The sequence below is a fragment of the Coffea eugenioides genome, chromosome 1 (genome assembly GCF_003713205.1).
Source record: "Coffea eugenioides isolate CCC68of chromosome 1, Ceug_1.0, whole genome shotgun sequence".
Classification (NCBI taxonomy): Eukaryota; Viridiplantae; Streptophyta; class Magnoliopsida; order Gentianales; family Rubiaceae; genus Coffea; species Coffea eugenioides.
This window is the reverse complement of record NC_040035.1, coordinates 48,539,014-48,557,929: the sequence shown is the minus strand read 5'-3', so window position 1 is coordinate 48,557,929 and position 18,916 is coordinate 48,539,014. Positions and strand designations below refer to the sequence as shown.

Sequence of the window (18,916 nt, the reverse complement as noted above, 5' to 3'; positions counted from 1 at the left end):
GTTTTGTCTTTTGGGAGAAAAATGCGCTTCTAGGTGTTTTAATGCGTCTGTCACCCATCGTTTCGTTCAGTGATTAGCTCTTGTACTGTAATTTATCTAGGATACTATGCTTTAATGCTAGTTGAGAATTCAGCTGCTGAACCAGGGCATGCACAAGTTTGCGATTTCTCTTCCCCTAATATTTTTTTTTTGGTATTATTATTGCGTCCTACCTGCTGAATTAGTAAATCTTAACGCCTGGGAACTGCAATAAACAAGTACCAGATCTGTAATAGTAAAAAAAAATCCACGTAATTCTCAATATATTTTGCCCATCCTTCCAAAGGATGCCATATCATTGCAAGTATTCTAACATCAAAAGGACGAGATCCGTCCACCAAAACACTGCAAAAAACACGAGAATGAAAAACCCAAGACGACGGCCCGATGATATGCTTTTGTTAAACAATACTCCTATACTGCGGCCACCTCTTGGGATCCAGCAACTAAAAAAGACGCCAAACGAGGATCTGTACGATAAGGAATTCCAGTCCTAGCGCCCAATGCTCTACACTTAATAGCTGCCTGCAATTAACGACACACAGTGGATGTCACTGGTGAGCTATCTCCAGTCAATCAATTGCTCGGACCCCAGCAGCTTTTAGTACATTTTTACTTGCAGGAGGAAAGTTTACTTACCACTTGAGCTGCAAAGGGTAACATTATTTCTGGTGGCATGTTGGCACAAATGGCTACAAAACAACGTAGAGATAAAGGGTTAGATATGGATATCATCAATGCCCAGCCACCGAAGTACAACTTATAAGAAGTGTCATAAAACAGTATGGACACTCCGCATTTGCAGAGATTGTAAGGGAAAGCGTAATAGATTTCTAGATGGCTGACAGATTGAAAACCCTAAATCCTCCTCAAACCTGAAGAGAGAGGTCCTGATAAAATAACAGAATCAATTTTGCGTTTTCAAAGACCACATACTACAATGATACAATACACAAATCTGCCACTCTCAAAAAACACTCACATACACAACGTCTATGTGGTGTGTGTGTGTGTGTTTGCAGAGTGTTTTAGTTCGTGGGAAAGATGCAGCAGCAGCAGCAGCAGAATTTAAAGTATATTAAGGGGCAATAAGCCTTTTCAACCAAGGGAGTAAAAACAAAAGAGAGAGAGAGAGAGAGAGAACGGGAACAAGAACAAAAACTGTTCTTTCCTTACCATAAAGTGTAGCTCCAATAAATGAATCTCCAGCACCAGTTGTATCAACAAGTTCTCCAGGAGGTATATTCTCAGCTGTTCCAACAAATAGTGTTCCAGTCACAGTCCCAATCCCCTTCGCACATAACTTCTTCACACCCTGTTGGGAGAAAAATGCGGAAAAAGCAGCATAAAGTCTAATGTCACAGAGTAGTAGTGAAGTTACTAGGAACTATTACAACTCAGACTCCTTTCAAATACTTCCAACAAGGCCTGCAGATCAAAATTGTATTTTCTTTTCTTTCTGCAGCAAGGTAAAGAAGAAAGCTCTTTCCAAAAATAACAGGTTAACTTGACGTCATGAGATTTCATCTTCCAAGACAAAAGGCCACATGCCAGATAAATATTGTATTTTCCTCTTACGAAGATATTAATTTCTGCATGTTCCATACTTCGGCCAGATCTTTCATTTATACAACACACCACTATCGCATATGCATGTGTCTAAAGAACTTCTCAGCAGTAAGTTCCTCATAAAATTTACACAGAAGTGAGCATGCTACTTCCAAAAGACTGTCCAAACAAGAAAATGAACACACACAGCATCCAACTCAAAATTCAGCATTGTTAATGAATTATGATCATCAACGCCCGGATTTAAGTGTCATAAAATATAGTTTGTGCTTACTTAGATCCACATCAAATAGTTTTAAAATGATTGCCATGTGAAACTCAATGCAGAATAAATGAAATTCATATATTTCAGCTACACTACTGCCGAATCCTTCAAGGATGAAAAGAAATTACCGAGGATATACATGTTGGCGAGTTTCTATTACTATCTTTTTTCTTCTTCAGTATATCGCATAAATCATCTATATCTGTTTCTTCAGACTGGGCATTTTCTGCAGAAACATTTTTTTGACAAACAGAAAGTGAGGTAAATTGAAGCAAATTGAAAGAGATCTGATCCACATATCCAATCATGATCTTGAAGATGTCTATACACATATAGCAGTTCATTCAAGAGTGGGGGAAAAAAGGTTGCATGTGCATACCAGTCATGCCCCTCTCCAGCATTATACATCCCTCTTTGCCTAATGTCACAATGACAAATTTGACATGAGTCAACATCAAAAGAAAAGAAACAAGGGCACTTGGGATAGATGGCGCCTCAGTCCACTCCTGCAAGGGAAGATGTAAGATATTTGCAAATAACTCCTCAAACAGGGAAAAGAAAAAGGCAACGACAGAGAAAAAAAGACAAAATATGAAACTGATGATCCAATGCAATCGAAGGTGAATCTTTTCCAAAGCAGTTCCAGCAAGGATTAGAATCGAAGAATGATGATCCTACAGATTGTAATCAGAAAGCTTGCACAATATAAAAGAATTGATGGACTGGAATCTAATTCACAGATACAAATTGTTTAAAATCAAGCCTGATTAATGAACATCAAGTTAATTCAGTATTTCACATGGCATACTTCAAAAATCCAGAAACAAAGCAGACATTATTACCACCCTTTGCAGTCTCCTTATTTTAATCCAATGAAAAGAGTACAACTTATTTTGTCAATAATTCACATCTGCTGCAATGGTCTACCAGCTACCAACCAAGTATAAATAAACTTTTGCTATGATCCCCAAAAGTCCAATTTATGAAAAAACCATAACTAATCTAATTAACAACCTAGAAAAACTAGGGTAGCAATGCTAGAGTTATAAATAGAAAGACATACAGCAGTTCAAAAGGATTACTATTTAAGCAGCTTTTATGAAGCCTAAACTTGCCTGTGGAAATTTTGCTGAGCATACAACGTAACTAGACAAACTTAAGAGATCATCTAATCCCTCCCTCTTCCTTTCTGCATCAATTAAGATAGGAATTGCCCTGCGATTTGCCTGTACTGGAAAATCAGAAAGCATTCTGTCATTTTGACTTTGCAAAAGTTTCAACAATACCAGCTACCTCTGAAAGTATCAACGCTCACATACAATAGTGCAGTAAGTATGAGTTCCTAAAATTGTATAGAGCAGAAAATTAGCCTTGGACGAAAGTAATGCAAACACTTGAAGATTACCTCCTGTGCAACAAGCAAAGCAGTTTCGTGTAATCTTCCATCAAAATATACAAGCCTTGCTCCACTAATAGCAGCTAACAAGTTAGAAGTTGAAAGATCATCAGGTATCATGGGCGGGTATCCTGGAGTATGAATGCAAGTGCGAGTTTTCCTGAAATATTTCAAGAAATAAAACTCCAAGTTAATAAAATGAAGCAATCTATTTAACACAGCCAAGAAAACTCTAGATTTCAAGTACTTCACATGAATATCTTAAACGAAAGATGGAAGCCAAAAAAGCTTGCATCTTTCAAACTGCCTTTCTTTTGTTTTCTGAAACCCTGCCGCCATTCTTCTTGCATTCGTTCATAGTAATCAATAGTCTAAAAATAACAGAGATGAGAAAAAGAGAAACCAAAAATCATATACTTCACCAAATTAGAGTCTAACACTTAGCCCAGGAAATGTTAACAAGGAGTAATCAAAATTTGCTAGCTTCAGCTAATAACTAAAGGCAGGTAAAAGTACACAGTGTTGCCAAACATAAGTAATATCCGGCCTTTAGAGAGATATACATAATGAAAGATCATTCACAACAGATGAGCAAACCATTGACATCCAGTGAAGAAGCAGATAAACAGAACCATCCTAAGTAAATTACTCCTATTTGTGCAACAAAATCGTTAACATATTGCAGAATACTCACGCTTGGTTGTCAACAATAATATAAGTGAATGGAGAATTGCCTCCTTCTGATACCTGAAAAAAATATATCAATACAAAATTAAGTGAACATTGTGAAACATTACATATTAAAAGAAGAGTAACTAGAAAAAGATAAGGGGAACCACCTCCTATACAGTACATTTCATACATCAAAGAAAAAGTTGATGGTAGTGCTATCAATGACCCACCATGACCTCATGGAAAGCAAAAACACAGGAAACTAGTTGATGACTTTAACCCACGTAAAAGAAAATCTGGGGCTAGCTGCACTTTGGCTAATGAGTAATCTATCAGAATAATATGGTGAATTCATATTCAGCAAGCAAGGTTTGTTATGTCCAAATATCCATGGGAGCAGTCTTTTGTTGGTAGGCGACCTGTAAATACCATTTAAGCACGAATAGGGCTTGCGGCCAGCCTGGCCTTTGAGTTGGGTAACTACCCTTCCCCTAATATTTTTATTACAAAAATATAGAAACCACAAAATTGAAATAGCATCAAAAGCCAAAAGCAGGTCAAAGTTGTCCTTCACTTTACCAAAATTTAGCTCACAAAGCCAAACTTTGCAATAGTTTATATCAACTTTGAGATGAGTTGAAGGTTGTGCTATCACAGAGGATTGACTGCTCGTAGCAACGAGAGGCCACAATATATCAAGTTTCAATAAGGTAAGTTTATCAGGTCAAACAAAGAATATAGTTAAACTGTACGTATGACTGCAAACATTGGCGCTCATCATTCTAAATCAACAAGGAATTAACCTTGCACATTTGATGTCCAAACATCAAACAGAAATTCCTAATTCCTAAATGCTCTGTAGCTTCATCTTGGAGTTCATCACATTTGAAGAGATTGCAGGTCAAGGTGATTGCGTATGTATGTAAATCATATTTTCCCTCGGAATTCTAGCAAGTGAAGGTTGAAGCATTGTGATGGGAGAAACTGATATCAAAATCACACACCAAAGAGAGGTTCACATGAGTAACAGAAACAAAGAAGTCCACCATTAAAATGCCAAAGAAAAGCTCAAGCGAGTAAAAGAAATGGAAGTTTTGCACGAATTAACAGAGATCCGAAGAAGCCCACCACAAGAAAGGACGTGTCAACGCCATCAGCTTCTAGTTCCTCTATTAGCCCTTTTCCTTGGGGGTCATCAGCAACCTACTCAAGAAATTTCTAGCGATAAACATCCCCTAATATATATTACTCGAGAATGTTCAGTTAAAAAATTACAAGGTTGAAAGTAGACCTTGGATATCAGCCGCGGCTTCAGTCCCAATCGAGCAGCACAAGTCAAAGAATTCCCTGCATTTCCCCCTCCTTGCAGCTAATCAGAAAAGGCCCCGACGCAGTCATTTTGAGAGCAAGCATCAACCAACCAATATGCTTAACATTTTGAAAGTGTATACAAAATAATTTTGGCACGAGTAATTTCATATGTAAAAGATTTTTCTTCTTCTTAAAAAAAAAAAGAAAATAATAAATTGACGATTGGCATGGTGTAGCAGAATCGCGATTAGTATATGAATAGGAAGAGAAACCTTAGCGCTGGTGCTACGAGTCTTGTCGTCCGGACTAGGGTAAGAGGCCACTGCAGCCAAGAAGTCCACCGACACTGCTCCGCAACCTAGCTGCATAAGTACGCTGTTATCAGTGTAATTGTAAATGAAAAAAAATAATGCAAGTAGATAGAGGAAAAAGACCAACAACGATGCGATCTTCGGGGAGAGGTGGAAGCGATGAGGAAGCTTGAGCTGAAGTTGACATTGTCTTCCTGTCACACAAATTTCTGCTGTAAACAAACAAAAGCCGATAGCTATGCCGCAGACGACGACGCGTAACAATTCGAAGAAGCAAAAAAACAAAAAAAGGAAGTAGTGAAGTATAAGAAAGAGCAAGGTACCTGGGACAGCGAGTGATGAGAGAAGAATTGGAGCGCGGTGGAGACGAATGAGGAGGAGTTGGTAGGAAATTGGAGCAGGAATACAATGAATTAGTTGCAACCGCCAATCCACCAGGAAGCGAGTGCAATGATGGTGACGCCATTGCTACTTTTTCTAAGGCCACTTGCGCAGATATGTATCCCGCAACCAGGATGAGATTAGTTTACCTCTTTGCCCGCTGCGCTCCATCCACTTACAACTAGTGGTATAATACTGCTAATTTATCGGTGAATTTCTCGGAATATTGTTAAAATAAAAAATTATCATAAAAGTGGTGTTGTGGTGGAAGTGTGGATGATATAAGAGCCGCGCAGGTGGGAATATCGGAGCAACAAAAATTCCAACCCATTTTTTCTTTTTTATTCATGTTCTTAAGAATCGATACAATTTTATATTTCAGCCGTGATTAACATATTTCAACAGTCGTGATTTGGAGGGAAAAATTTCTCAATCCTATTGCCGCTCGGAATTTTTATTTTTTAAATTAAAAATTTTAATTTTTTAATGTCGCATAGAACTAAATTTGTGGACCAAAGTTGATCAACGGTCAGCGAACAATTGCCATTTTTGGAATTCTTGAAACCACAAATGACCTTTGCGGCGAAGGTGATCCGGCGAAGGTCTTTTTTTTTTTTTTCATGAGAAAAGAAGAAACCAATTATGCTTTATGAAGATAGCGTCATCGAATATGAATGTTAATTCAATTCATGCATCTGACCTTTACAGGACATATTAAAAGGATAAATTTGCAATAGAACACATGCAAAATCAAGCAAAATAAAAACATTTTAAAAATAATAAAAAATATAATTGATACATGGACATTTTTGAGGCTCTAGAAATTAGAGTTTTGAATACAAATTTCTTTGCACCCTTTTCGTTTCTTAAGTCCCACTTCCTATTGAAAAAAAAAGAATAAAAAACTTCTGTATTGGATGCCTCCATTGATGATGATGAGGACCTAACGCCTGAGCAAGTACAAGCACCACCTCGGAGGTCCGAATGACTACAATTGAGATGAGATCCACCACATGAAAAGATGCATTGGAAATATGGCTACTTTACCACTCCGCGCGATAAGAGCAAGAGGCGTGTTGGTGGGTGATATTTAAATTTTATGAATTTTTCTTGTCAAATCTCCCGTTATTATCATTCAAGTTCATGTGTTAATTATTGCACTCATTTATTGTTGAAATGATTAAATGCTACATTATTTATCATTAATTATATTAAAATTAAAACTAAAATATTAAAAAAGGGATGACTTGGGCATATTTTATTTTCATTTAACAGCATGCATGATTAGCACAATTCTTATAGGTAAATTAAATTTTAGATTTCGTGGTTAGGATTTATATTACGTGTTAGGGTGTAGTGATTTCGAGTTTAGAATTAAATTTATGATTAGGATTACAGTTAGGTTTTAGAAAAAAAAATTTAAACGAATCGCCGCATATCAACTATGCGGCGATTCTTAATTGCATTTTGATTAAATAATAATTTGGCCTTCGCCGCTCATTTCACGAGCGGTGAAGGCTTTAAAAAAAAATTCGCTCCTTAGCTTTGTAGAGGAAAAAAATGAAAAATGAAAATAATTTTTTTAGAGAAACCTTCATTGCCGTTTGCGGCGACCCTTAATTTAGAACCAACTTTCAACTTGCACCACTTTTCTAACTTTTTTTATTTTAACAATATTCGTAGAAATTCGCCCCTATCGTTTCGAGAAAAAAAAAATTAGTAAATCATTTTTCTCTTTGGTGCACAGCACAAAATCAAGAAGATTATTTTGAGGAATTCTATGACGCAAACAATGCTCCGAAGCTTTCCCGTTCTGGCATTGGTTTGACTTTTTACCCACCGAGCACTGCGCCATCCCCACATTCATTCATTGAGATGAAAACTAGTACTACTATCTGTTCAATCCCGTAATCGAACCATAGGTGGGTACTAGGAGGCATGGACCGCGCGCTGCGCGGTGACAATTTATCATGAATGCCCATAAAGCATTTGTAATATGTATATAATTTGAAAAATAAAAAAGAAATTGACTTCGTTAGATAACACAAGCCAATTACTAATGCACATCAACAACATGACAAGCATTTCAAAATCTAATATACGGCCTCAAATCATCACAAACTTGTCAAAGAAAGCTAGATACATATAGTATGAGAAAACTTGCACCCTTTTCACATAGGCAGCATATACAGTTTGCCTTAGTAGCTAAAAAGAAGACTATTATGTTACATTTCTCTATTTTGACACTTGCTATAACAATTACATGCAACAGAAATTCACTTCATTAAGCATAAACAACTATGAGTTCACTCGTCAGTCGCCATCAGCAACACAAATTGAGCCAAATTGCACTTGAGCCTAGGTTTTGAATGCCTTAGAAGTCCCATGATAAATCTACACGATGAGCTTTCTCCTTTTTAGATGTAAGTATAAGCCCATCCTATTAAAATTACAATAGGGAACAGTTAGTTATCATCCTATTTATACCAGTGAAGAACCAAAAACACAACAAATGAAATCAAGGTTTTAAGAAAGTAAAAGTTAGCTTGGAATCTATGAAGCCTGACCATGTAATGCTCAATATAAATACCTTCAATATCATAGTTGAAGCCCCAACCAAGTTTTTTCCTTGTTGAGTGTAATTTGAGTTACAATCATGAACACCCAGTGCAATGTGGATGGATGGCTTCAAAACTGAGAACCATATCGGCCATTTCATTGATGCTTACCATTTCATCCCTACCACAAATAAAATTGAAGAATATTAAGTTAAGATTAACTTTTAAGTTGATAGGGAGAATTATAGTGTGTATACTCAACCAAGCATAACTACACAGATACATAATCAGTATTCTTAAATAGAATTTCACTTCAATTAAATAATATAGTGTATGCTCAACCAAACATAACTACACAGATATGAACCAAAGTTGGAACAGTAGAACCCCCTTTGGCTCTAAGTCTTATATGTTGAAAGTCCAACTCAGAGAAAAAAAATGGGAAAAGAAATGGCTAGACCCTCTTTGGCGCTTGGAAAATATCGATATCACCTAAGAGCACCTTCAATGCATGCAAAAATAATGTTATAAAATTGGTAGACTACAGGCATTGAATCAGATTCATTAAACTTCACATTCATTAACAATTTCTTAATATCAAAATAAAGGCATGAGTTGAGGCATAGAAGAACCTAACATTCTTTGCTAGTATGTGCATTTAAATAAACCTAACAAATGGCATTTAACCAACAATATATCACCTCAAACATAGAAAATGATCTGTGTACCTCTATCTATTATAGTCCTTGTGTTCATCTCCTAATATGTATATGATAACCATCGGCATAACAAAACTTCAGTAATCCTGCAACATTGTAGACCTGTGAATTAAAGATTCATTAGCTAAAATGAAACCTGTATTTTGGGCATACATGAGCAAATACCTTGGCCTTGCATTCAACAAACCAAAAAATTAGGTTGAGTGGCTATCTAGATTGAACCTAAAATTGGTTAGTAAAAGACCAAAACTTTAGAGCATGAACTAATTAAGTGAAAAAGTTGTACTGCTGCTACTTTAGTTTGAAAATTTGGAACAACTTGTAATTAAAAAAAAGCATGTTTTGTAATTAATCTTATAAGTAAATAACACCCACATGTGCTGTTATTCTCCTGCACATAGTGAACACTTACAGTGAGGAAGTTTAAATATGTCTCTTGAAAAGCACTCTCTAAGACGATAATAGACTTATCTCACTGGATTAAAAAAAAGGAAAAACAAAATCAAGGCACGGTTCGAAAAAAGATTAAAAAAAGGGTCACAAGAAACTAACGCCAAATACCAAAATCTGCAAGCAAATTGGACACCATCTACCATAGTCTCAATACAGCTAGCCTACAAGGCACATTTATATAGCAATAAATCAAGAATTCCTGAACTTTAGAAACACAAAATTGGCATAAAACTTAAAACACACAAAACCACAATCATTCAGATCAGGTGAGAAAGAAAAAGCAAATGAACATAAAAAAATGAACTCAAAGAAAAAGAAAAAGAATTTAACACAGGGAACAAGCACCACAGGCCAACCGACACATTAGATTTGCCTATCTATCTAATCTAATGTGATCAATAGAAAATGAAATTAAACATATGCAAACTTAGTAAAAAGAAATTAAAGTACATTGCAAGTGCTTCAATCAATTCATAAAAATAACAGTCCATTTTGATTGGCATCAAATAAAAAGCTTTTAAGAGAATTACTTCACCTGACATAGGTATTCTTTACCATCCAACTTTCTTGAAGTCAGGGTTCAAGCAAGTGAACTACGTATAGCATTATTGTCATGTCATAATAAATGCCTAATTTTAGATTCTTTTCAAGTAAAACCTAGCCAATGTCTCACAAGCACAATGTGTGCAGGAGGAAAAGAACAAAAAAACACTTGGGAAAATTAAGATACAGAATAAGGAATTGAGTAACAATGTAATCTGTGCCAAATGGTTCAAACATTAAAGTCAAAATTTCAAATCAAATGAACTGCAAACACTTAGAAAACCCCAGTCAAATAATTATAATAGAAAAACCAAACAAAGAATTTTGGTCACCTTCAAATCAAGGTGATGGATGTTAAACGAAGACTCCACAAAAACACAAACACCACTCAAATTACCAAATATCGAACAAGAAATAGAAAAGATGTGAACTGTACATAAATAATAATTTTGAAATAATTTCTCTCTCTCTAAAATATCAGCCTTTTTTCTTGTCATACACAATAGTTGATTCAAGCGTCAAACAAATTATCATCGACAGTAACATTTTTTTCAAAATTCCATCGAACAACCCACTTTTCTACTTCTTAAAATTATTACTCCATAAGTGCATTGTTTCTATGCTGCTTAATGTCAGAAAAAGGGGGAATTCGAGCATATCACCATAATATAATTTTTTTCAAGAAAAAAGGAAGTAAGGAGGGATTACCGATGGTAGAGCATGTTGCTTGATATGGCTAGCTGCTGATTGTAGTCATGGGGCTTTAATCATCTTTAGTTGCAACACATTTTCATTCTAAAGAAAGGTTTAAATCAGTTACAATAATTAAAAAGAAAAAGAAAAAAACACAAGGAAGTAAAATCATAGAATTACCAATGTTGAGTATAGGAATAGCCAACTAAGATGGCGATGGAGCTTTATTCACCGTCAATCTCTATATTAAGTATTTCTAATGAAAAAAATGCAGATCTGCTTGAGATAATATTAAAGAAAAAGATAGAAGCAAATATGAATATCAATAAAAGGAAAGAGAAAAAGATAAGATAATGAAGAAGGAAAGAAGGAAATAAAAGGAAAGAGAAAGAGATAAGATAATGAGAAGGAAAGAAGGAAAAGAGAGATCAGAAAATTTTTTTGAGAACAAAGAGGAGCAGCAGACCAACAGAGGGAGAGCGGCGCACAAAAACCCTAGCAGAAACTATAGAAACAGAGAAAGGATCGGCAAAGAACTGAGATAAGAGAAAAGTTTGGAGAGAGAAATCCGTATACTATATCACGTGGGAGGCACGTGAGGACGACGAAAAGCTTGTGAACAGTAACCCTCCTTCGGCTGTTAGTCTTATATGTTGAAAATTTATTGATCAATATACAAGATGACGTACCCGACCTGCATCTCCATTGCATTGTGAATATTTTAAGATTATCAAAATTAGAGGTCAGAATATTCTCTCATTTTCTCTGCGCAAATAAAAGAGCTCACAACTACGATCCTACACCACCGAAGAAACCTATTTTATCAATACAAATGGCCCTTCATTACTGTACACTTGAAAAAGAAAAAAGAAAAGAAAAGAAAAAATGGCCTAAAATGAAGCTTCATAGCCACTAGGATCATCATTCCAAGTACGCCTCCAAAGCAGTCTATGCTCGCTCATATTAGGGCCGCAAACGAGTCGAGTAGAGTCGAGATTTGGCCTAATCGAGACGAGTCTCGGCATAATTTCATTGAATTTGAATTCTAACTCGAGCTTGAGCTCGACGAGCTGACAATTTCAAACTCGATCTCGAAAAAAATAAAAAATAACTATTTTATTTTTTAAAAAAATAAAATAATTTTTTTTCTTAATAAATAATAAAATATTAAGGATATATATATAATTTTACTATTAAAATTTAAAAAATAAAATATATATACTTAAAATAAAAAAATAAAAAATATATATATACTTAAAATAGAATATATATATATATACTCGGCTCGCGAGCTAACGAGCTTAATATATTGAATTTGAGTTCGAGCTCGAACTCAACTCAAGCTTGACTTGAGCCGCTCGCGAGCAGCTCGTTTCATTTACAGCCCTAGCTCATACTCCCCTTTAATCTATAAAACGCTTTTTTACTACGGATAGTCCTCAATGGACTTGACTTGTTCCCATGCTTGAGAACAGGTCAACCGCAAAGCAGCTCTGGAAGCCCCACATTGGTGTACTCGAGGTTGGAGTCTTGCGTGCTACAAATCTCATCCCCGTTAAGATTAAGGAAGGCAAGGGAGGCTCCACTGACGCCTATTATGTGGCAAAGTATGGCCAAAAATGGGTCCGAACTAGGACCGTGGTGGACAGCTTGTCTTCCAAATGGAATGAGCAGTACACTTGGAAAGTCTTTGACCCTTGCACCATCATCACCATTGGGGGGATGAGTGGCAGGAGCGGTCATTGTTCACGGTCAGATTTTGGCCAAAAAAAATATGCGGTCCAGATCACTAGTTGTACATCGATTTTCACAACTTGTGTGGGGCCGGAAAAATTTTATACTAAAGTTACACGTTGTGCAAACAAAGTTACGCCGCGTGCAACCAAAGTTACGCGTTGTTGAAAATGACCAAAACCGTCAGGAACGGTTGCACGCCCTTGTCCCCATTGGGGTGTTTGATAATGCTTGCGTTGACAAAAACACAGCCGTCGCAGCCGCAACTCGAGATTCCTGCATTGGGAAGGTCAGAATTGTTACAATTATTGAGACAAATAATAAAAGAAGCGAATGACAAATGTTTATTTCTTTGTAAAACTGATATTTCTCATAACATGAAATTACTCTATTTATAGAGTTTAAACCAATTCCATTAACTATCCCACTAACTCCACTAACTATCCCAATGACTCTACTAACTCCACTAACTCCACTAATTTCACTAGTTGTTCCACTAATTCCACTAACTCCATAAATAAATATGATTAATTAACAACGACAAATATTTCTAACAATCATTCCCTTAAACTGAAAGTTTCTCAAACATTCAGTTTAATAGGACTTATCAGATGCGTAGACTCCAAGTAGCTTCCTTAATTTCTGAAACGTGGATAACTTCAATGGCTTGGTCATTATGTCAGCAATCTGATCTTCACTTTTATAGTAGAGAAAATCAATTATTGCATCCCTTGTGAGCTCCCTTAGAAAGGGAAACCTCACGTCTATGTGCTTGGTTCTTTCATGTAGAACAAGATTTTTAGAGAGTTTGATGGCAGAACTATTGTCACAATAAATTGTAGTAGCTCCTTCTTGCTGAAAATGCAACTCTTCAAGAATATTCATTAGCCAAATTGCTTGACAGGCACAGGCAATTGCAACTACGTACTTGCTTTTAGTTATTGATAACGTAACAATTGGTTGCTTTTTTGAATACCATAAAATAGCTGATAAACCCATCATGAATACATATCCAGACGTACTCTTTCTATCATCAGAATCGTCTGCATAGTCACTGTCAGTAAAATCAAACAAATCTGATTTTCTCTCTTGTTAATCCATACTCAATGGTTCCCCGCAAGTATCGAAGAATCCTCTTGGCAGCTAGAGGATGTGTCTCCCTTGAATTTTTCATGTATCTACTAATAAAACTTACAGCATGCATAATATCAGGACTAGATGCTGTCAAACACATTAAACTTCCCACAATTTGCTTGTAAATGGTGCTATCAACCATCTTTCCTCCTGGTTCTCTGATGAATTTTAAATCCACTTCAACTGGCGTACTAACAGAATTACAATTCGTCGTTTGAAACCTGTTCAGAATTTCTTGTACATATTTTCTTTGAGAGGCAAAAATTCCATCAGCAGATTGCACCACTTCAATGTCCAAAAAATAATGCATCTTTTCAAGATCAGACATATCAAATTCGACCATAATAGATTTCTTGAATTTCTCAAACATGGCACTATCGTTTCCAGTAAAAATAAGATCATCAACATATAAGCAAACAATCAACAATTTACCTCCATCTCCAATTTTTATGAAAAGTGTATGCTCATATGGACATTTGTTAAATCCCACATTAGAAAAAAAAGCATCTATACGACTATACCAAGTACGTGGGGTCTGTTTTAACCCGTATAATGCTTTCTTGAGTTTGCATACCTTATGTTCACTTCCAACATTCACATAACCAGGAGGTTGATCAATAAATACCTGTTCCTGTAAATCACCATGTAAAATTGCTGATTTCACATCCAACTGGAAGATAGGTCAAGAATTTTGTGATGCCAATGCAATCACCATCCTAATCGTGTCATGCTTTGCGACTGGAGCAAAAATTTCTCCATAATCCACTCCAAACTCTTGCTTATAACCTTTAACTACCAGACGTGCCTTGTACTTGTCAACTTCTCCATTCTCTTTTAACTTCGTCTTGTACACTTATTTGACACCTATAGATTGTTGTCTTTCTAGAAGATTGGTTAATTCCTATGTATTATTTCGTTCAATAGCTGCAATTTCTTCATTCATTGCTTTCTGCCACTTCAAATCTTTGATAGCCTATTCAAAAATTGTAGGATCACAATCGGAAAATAGTGCCAAACATGTAAGTGGGTCTTCAGATTAGTCAATTCCAGTTACCTCATAATCAATCATCCATGCAGGTTTTTTCTAATACGTTGGGGCCGTCTTTCATCTTCTGCTACTGTTTGGAAATTTGATATATCATCTGAACCATTTGGTGGAATTTGTTCTGTTAACTGCTGCCTCTTTTCTTCATCAACTCCATCAAAATCAGCGGGTATTTGTTATTTAATAATATTGCTGCTCCATGGCAAAAAATTTTCCTCATAAAAAATTACATCCTGACTGATTACAATTTTCTTGGTGATAGAATTATAAAGTTTATAGGCTTTTGACTAATCACTAACACCAAGAAAAATGCATTTCTCCCCCTTATTATCTAACTTTGTCCTCTTTTGCTCTGGAACATGAGCATAGGCAACACATCCAAAAATTTTGAAGTGATCCACTGTTGGTTTTCGTCCCCTCCATGCTTCCTCAGGCGTCATATTTTTAACAGCAAACGTGGGACTTCTGTTCAATATATGAATGCTCCAATTGACAGTTTCAGGCCAAAAAATTTTTGAAACACCACTTTTTGTTAAAATGCTCCTCACCATGTTCAATATTATACGATTCTTCCTCTCTGAAACACCATTCTGCTGTGGCGTATAAGCTGCTGTAAGTTGCTTCTGAATTCCATGCTCATCACAAAATTTATAAATTCTTGTGAATTATACTTTCTACCACGATTACTGTGAAAAAATTTTATGGATTTGCCTGCTTCCTTTTCAACAAGAGTCACGAAATTTTTTAACGTTGAAAATGCTTCAGATTTTACTTGTAAAAAATAGACCCAAATTTTTCGACTATAATCATCAGTAAACGTCATAAAATAACGTTTTCCACCATTAGAGGACGGATTTATAGGTCCGCATAAATCAGAGTGAACCAGCTCCAGGACGTTTTTTGCTCTCCACGATAATTCTTTTGGGAAGTTATCCCGATGTTATTTGCCAACAACACACACTCACAAACTTCTGAAGGAGTTGTGATTTGAGGTAAACCAGTTACCATATTTTTCTGTTGCAAGGTTTTCAATCCACCAAAATTCAAATGGTCATAACGAAAATGCCATAACCATGTCACATCTTTCGATTTTGTTGAGAGACATGAATGAGTCAAGTTCTGCAAATAGAGTGGGAACATATGGTTTGCCATTATTTTAACTTAAGCAATTAAGTCCAACTTTGCATCTCGAATATGACATATACCATCTTTGATAGAAATCTCGTATCCTTTTTCGAGCAACTGACCCACGCTAAGCAAATTTATCTTCAAGTCTGGAACAAAAAGAACATCAGTAATAGTGTGGGTAGAAGAATTTTCTTTAGTTTGGATAATTACCATTCCTTTTTCCATAACAGAAATTGTAGAGTTATTACCAAACTTGACAGTACTACGGAATGACTCGTCCAACTCAGAGAATGTCTTCTTATCTCCACACATGTGATTGCTGCAACCGGTGTCTAGATACCACATGTTTTGTTGAGTTTCTTCATTCATGTGACATACCATCAAAAGAGACATTTCTTCTTCTTTTTCTGTAAAATTAGTCATTTCTCCATTTTATCTATTCAAATTAGTTCGACATTCGGACTGATAATGGTCATACCTATGACATTTGTAGCATTCAATATTGGATTTATCTGCTGACTTTGGCCTTTAAGTTGTTGATGCATTGCCTCCTCGTCCTTTTCTTCTTCCTTGAAATTGATTTTCTTGGTGCTGGTATTGTTGTTGTTGGTTGCCACGATTATTATTTCCTCTACCTCTGCCTTTGTCTCTACCTCCTCTCTATGTTGAGTGACTTTCTGCTGAAACCTTCAGTGCTTGCTCCTTTTTCTCTTGCTGGTTAATGTTTTGCTCATGAACCAACAAAGAACTCTGCAACTCATCAATTGAAATTGCATCAATATCTTTCGATTCTTCTATACAGCATACAACAAAATTAAATTTTGTTGTCATCGATCGAAGAATCTTCTCGACAATGGTGATGTCCTCCAAATATTCTCCATGGATCCTCATCTTGTTATCGATTGCCATCGTTCTTGCTAAATAATCAGTGACCAATTCGCTTGATTTCATGCATAAAGTCTCAAATTCGGTCCGAAGAGCTTGAAGTTGCACTCGTTTCGCCTTTGTATTTCCTTGATACTTTTTCTTCATGGAGTCCTAAATTTGTTTGGAGGTATCTTTGCTAAGAATTGTCTCCAAAATGGCTCGATCAATAGCTTGAAACAGATAATTCTTGGCTTTAAGATCTTTCAGCTTCAATGCTTTCAACTCCATTTTCTGCACCTCTGACAATGTTACTCCAGCTGTTGGCTCTGCTACTCCAGATTCGACAACCTGCCAATACTCCTTAGATCTCAAGAAGTTCTCCATTAGCATACTCCAATGATCATAGTGACCATCAAAACGAGAAATTCCTGGTTGCACAAAATTGTCGATGGCCATCGTAATTTACCACCACAATTCTCACAACTCACTTTTGTTTTCACTCACAAGCCTAACTCTGATGCCACTGTTACAATTATTGAGACAAATAATAAGAGAAGCAAACGACAAGTGTTTATTTCTTTGTAAAACTGACATTTCTTGTAACATGAAATTACTCTATTTATAGAGTTTAAACCAACTCCACTAACTATCTCAATGACTCCACTAGTTACTCCACTAATTCCACTAATTCCACTAACTCCATAAATAAATATGATTAATTAACAACGGTAAATATTTCTAACAAGAATTACGTTGTCCACTCTCGAATCTAATAGAGTTTATACTCATGCTTATCCGCTCCTCATGTTGCATCCCTCCGGAGTAAAGAAGACGGGAGAGCTTCATTTGGCTGTTCGGTTTTCTTGTGCTAATATGGTCAATGTGCTACACATGTATTCAATGCCTCTGCTTCCGAAGATGCATTACGTGCTGCCATTGTCCGTAAATCAATTGGATGGTTTGAGATACCAGGCTATGAATGTGGTGGCGTCAAGGCTAGGTCGAGCTGAGCCACCTTTGGGAAGAGATGTGGTTGAGTACATGCTTGATCACGACTCTCATATGTGGAGCATGAGAAAGAGCAAAGCCAACTTCTTTAGGCTCACAAATATCTTAGCTTGGTTCGTTGCCGTGAGCAGGTTCTTGGAGTCCCTGCGTAATTGGCACAAGCCCGTATACTCGGCATTGTTCATGATTGTCTTCATGGTATTCGTCTTGGTGCCTGAGCTCATAATGCCTTGTGTATTGCTGATCATGGCTTCCGTCGGACTCTGGCGATATAGGTCCAGGCCACGCCACCCGCCTCATATGGACACTCGACTGTCCTATGCTGATGCTGTGCACCCAGATGAATTGGATGAGGAATTTGATTCCTTCCCCTCGAGTCGGAGTGCGGAGATTGTTAGGATTAGGTATGATAGACTAAGGAGTGTTGCCGGAAGGATTCAGTCTGTTGTCGGGGATATGGCTACTCAAGGCGAGCGTTTTCAAGCACTGCTAAGTTGGCGCGATCCGAGAGCCACATTCTTGTTTGTCATAATTTGTTTCATTGCAGCTTGTGGATTCTATCTGGTGCCATTTAAGTGGGTCGTGGCTCTCTGGGGGCTCTATGTTCTGAGGCCAATCATTGCAGCTTGTGGATTCTATCTGGTGCCATTTAAGTGGGTCGTGGCTCTCTGGGGGCTCTATGTTCTGAGGCCACCCAAGTTTAGGAATCGGTTACCTTCAAGAGCCGTCAGCTTCTTCAAGAGGTTGCCAACAAATGCTGATAGTATGTTATAGGGAGTCTGAATTCTGTGTTCACAGTCGTACTGCTGTGTGTGTGTGTTTTAAGGCTTTTTTTTTTTTTTGGGGAGGTTAGAAGTAGAAATCGAAATCGAAATCGAACGGTAGAAGGTGTTTTGTCTTTTGGGAGAAAAATGCGCTTCTAGGTGTTTTAATGCGTCTGTCACCCATCGTTTCGTTCAGTGATTAGCTCTTGTACTGTAATTTATCTAGGATACTATGCTTTAATGCTAGTTGAGAATTCAGCTGCTGAACCAGGGCATGCACAAGTTTGCGATTTCTCTTCCCCTAATATTTTTTTTTTGGTATTATT

General features: G+C 36.7%; 2 protein-coding genes and 1 long non-coding RNA gene across 4 annotated transcripts; 1 reads left to right on the top strand and 2 right to left on the bottom strand.

The window, feature by feature from the left end:
• Window positions 1-245: 245 nt before the first annotated feature.
• LOC113775270 (ribokinase-like) lies at window positions 246-6,101 on the bottom strand. 2 transcript variants are annotated; one of them, XM_027320078.1, is made up of 13 exons: window positions 5,887-6,101; window positions 5,691-5,772; window positions 5,525-5,614; window positions 5,233-5,310; window positions 5,070-5,144; window positions 3,964-4,016; window positions 3,279-3,429; window positions 2,989-3,099; window positions 2,253-2,379; window positions 2,002-2,099; window positions 1,216-1,354; window positions 679-731; window positions 246-564 (listed from the first exon to the last, which is right to left on the bottom strand). In XM_027320078.1, the coding sequence occupies exons 1-13, from the start codon at window positions 6,027-6,029 to the stop codon at window positions 454-456; spliced, it is 1,311 nt and encodes a 436-aa protein (XP_027175879.1). In that variant the 5' UTR covers window positions 6,030-6,101; the 3' UTR covers window positions 246-453. The 2 variants fall into 2 exon arrangements, with proteins under 2 accessions (XP_027175879.1, XP_027175888.1); XM_027320087.1 differs by having other exon boundaries at window positions 5,691-5,757.
• A 1,896-nt stretch (window positions 6,102-7,997) lies between these two features.
• LOC113749081 lies at window positions 7,998-8,679 on the bottom strand. The gene is made up of 2 exons (XR_003464494.1): window positions 8,535-8,679; window positions 7,998-8,384 (listed from the first exon to the last, which is right to left on the bottom strand). It is a non-coding gene; the product is annotated as an uncharacterized LOC113749081 (long non-coding RNA).
• Window positions 8,680-12,371: 3,692 nt separating this feature from the next.
• Window positions 12,372-18,635, top strand: LOC113774099 (FT-interacting protein 7-like). Its single transcript, XM_027318665.1, has 4 exons — window positions 12,372-12,621; window positions 12,854-12,935; window positions 17,562-18,437; window positions 18,516-18,635. The coding sequence occupies exons 1-4, from the start codon at window positions 12,372-12,374 to the stop codon at window positions 18,598-18,600; spliced, it is 1,293 nt and encodes a 430-aa protein (XP_027174466.1). The 3' UTR covers window positions 18,601-18,635.
• Window positions 18,636-18,916: the final 281 nt, after the last annotated feature.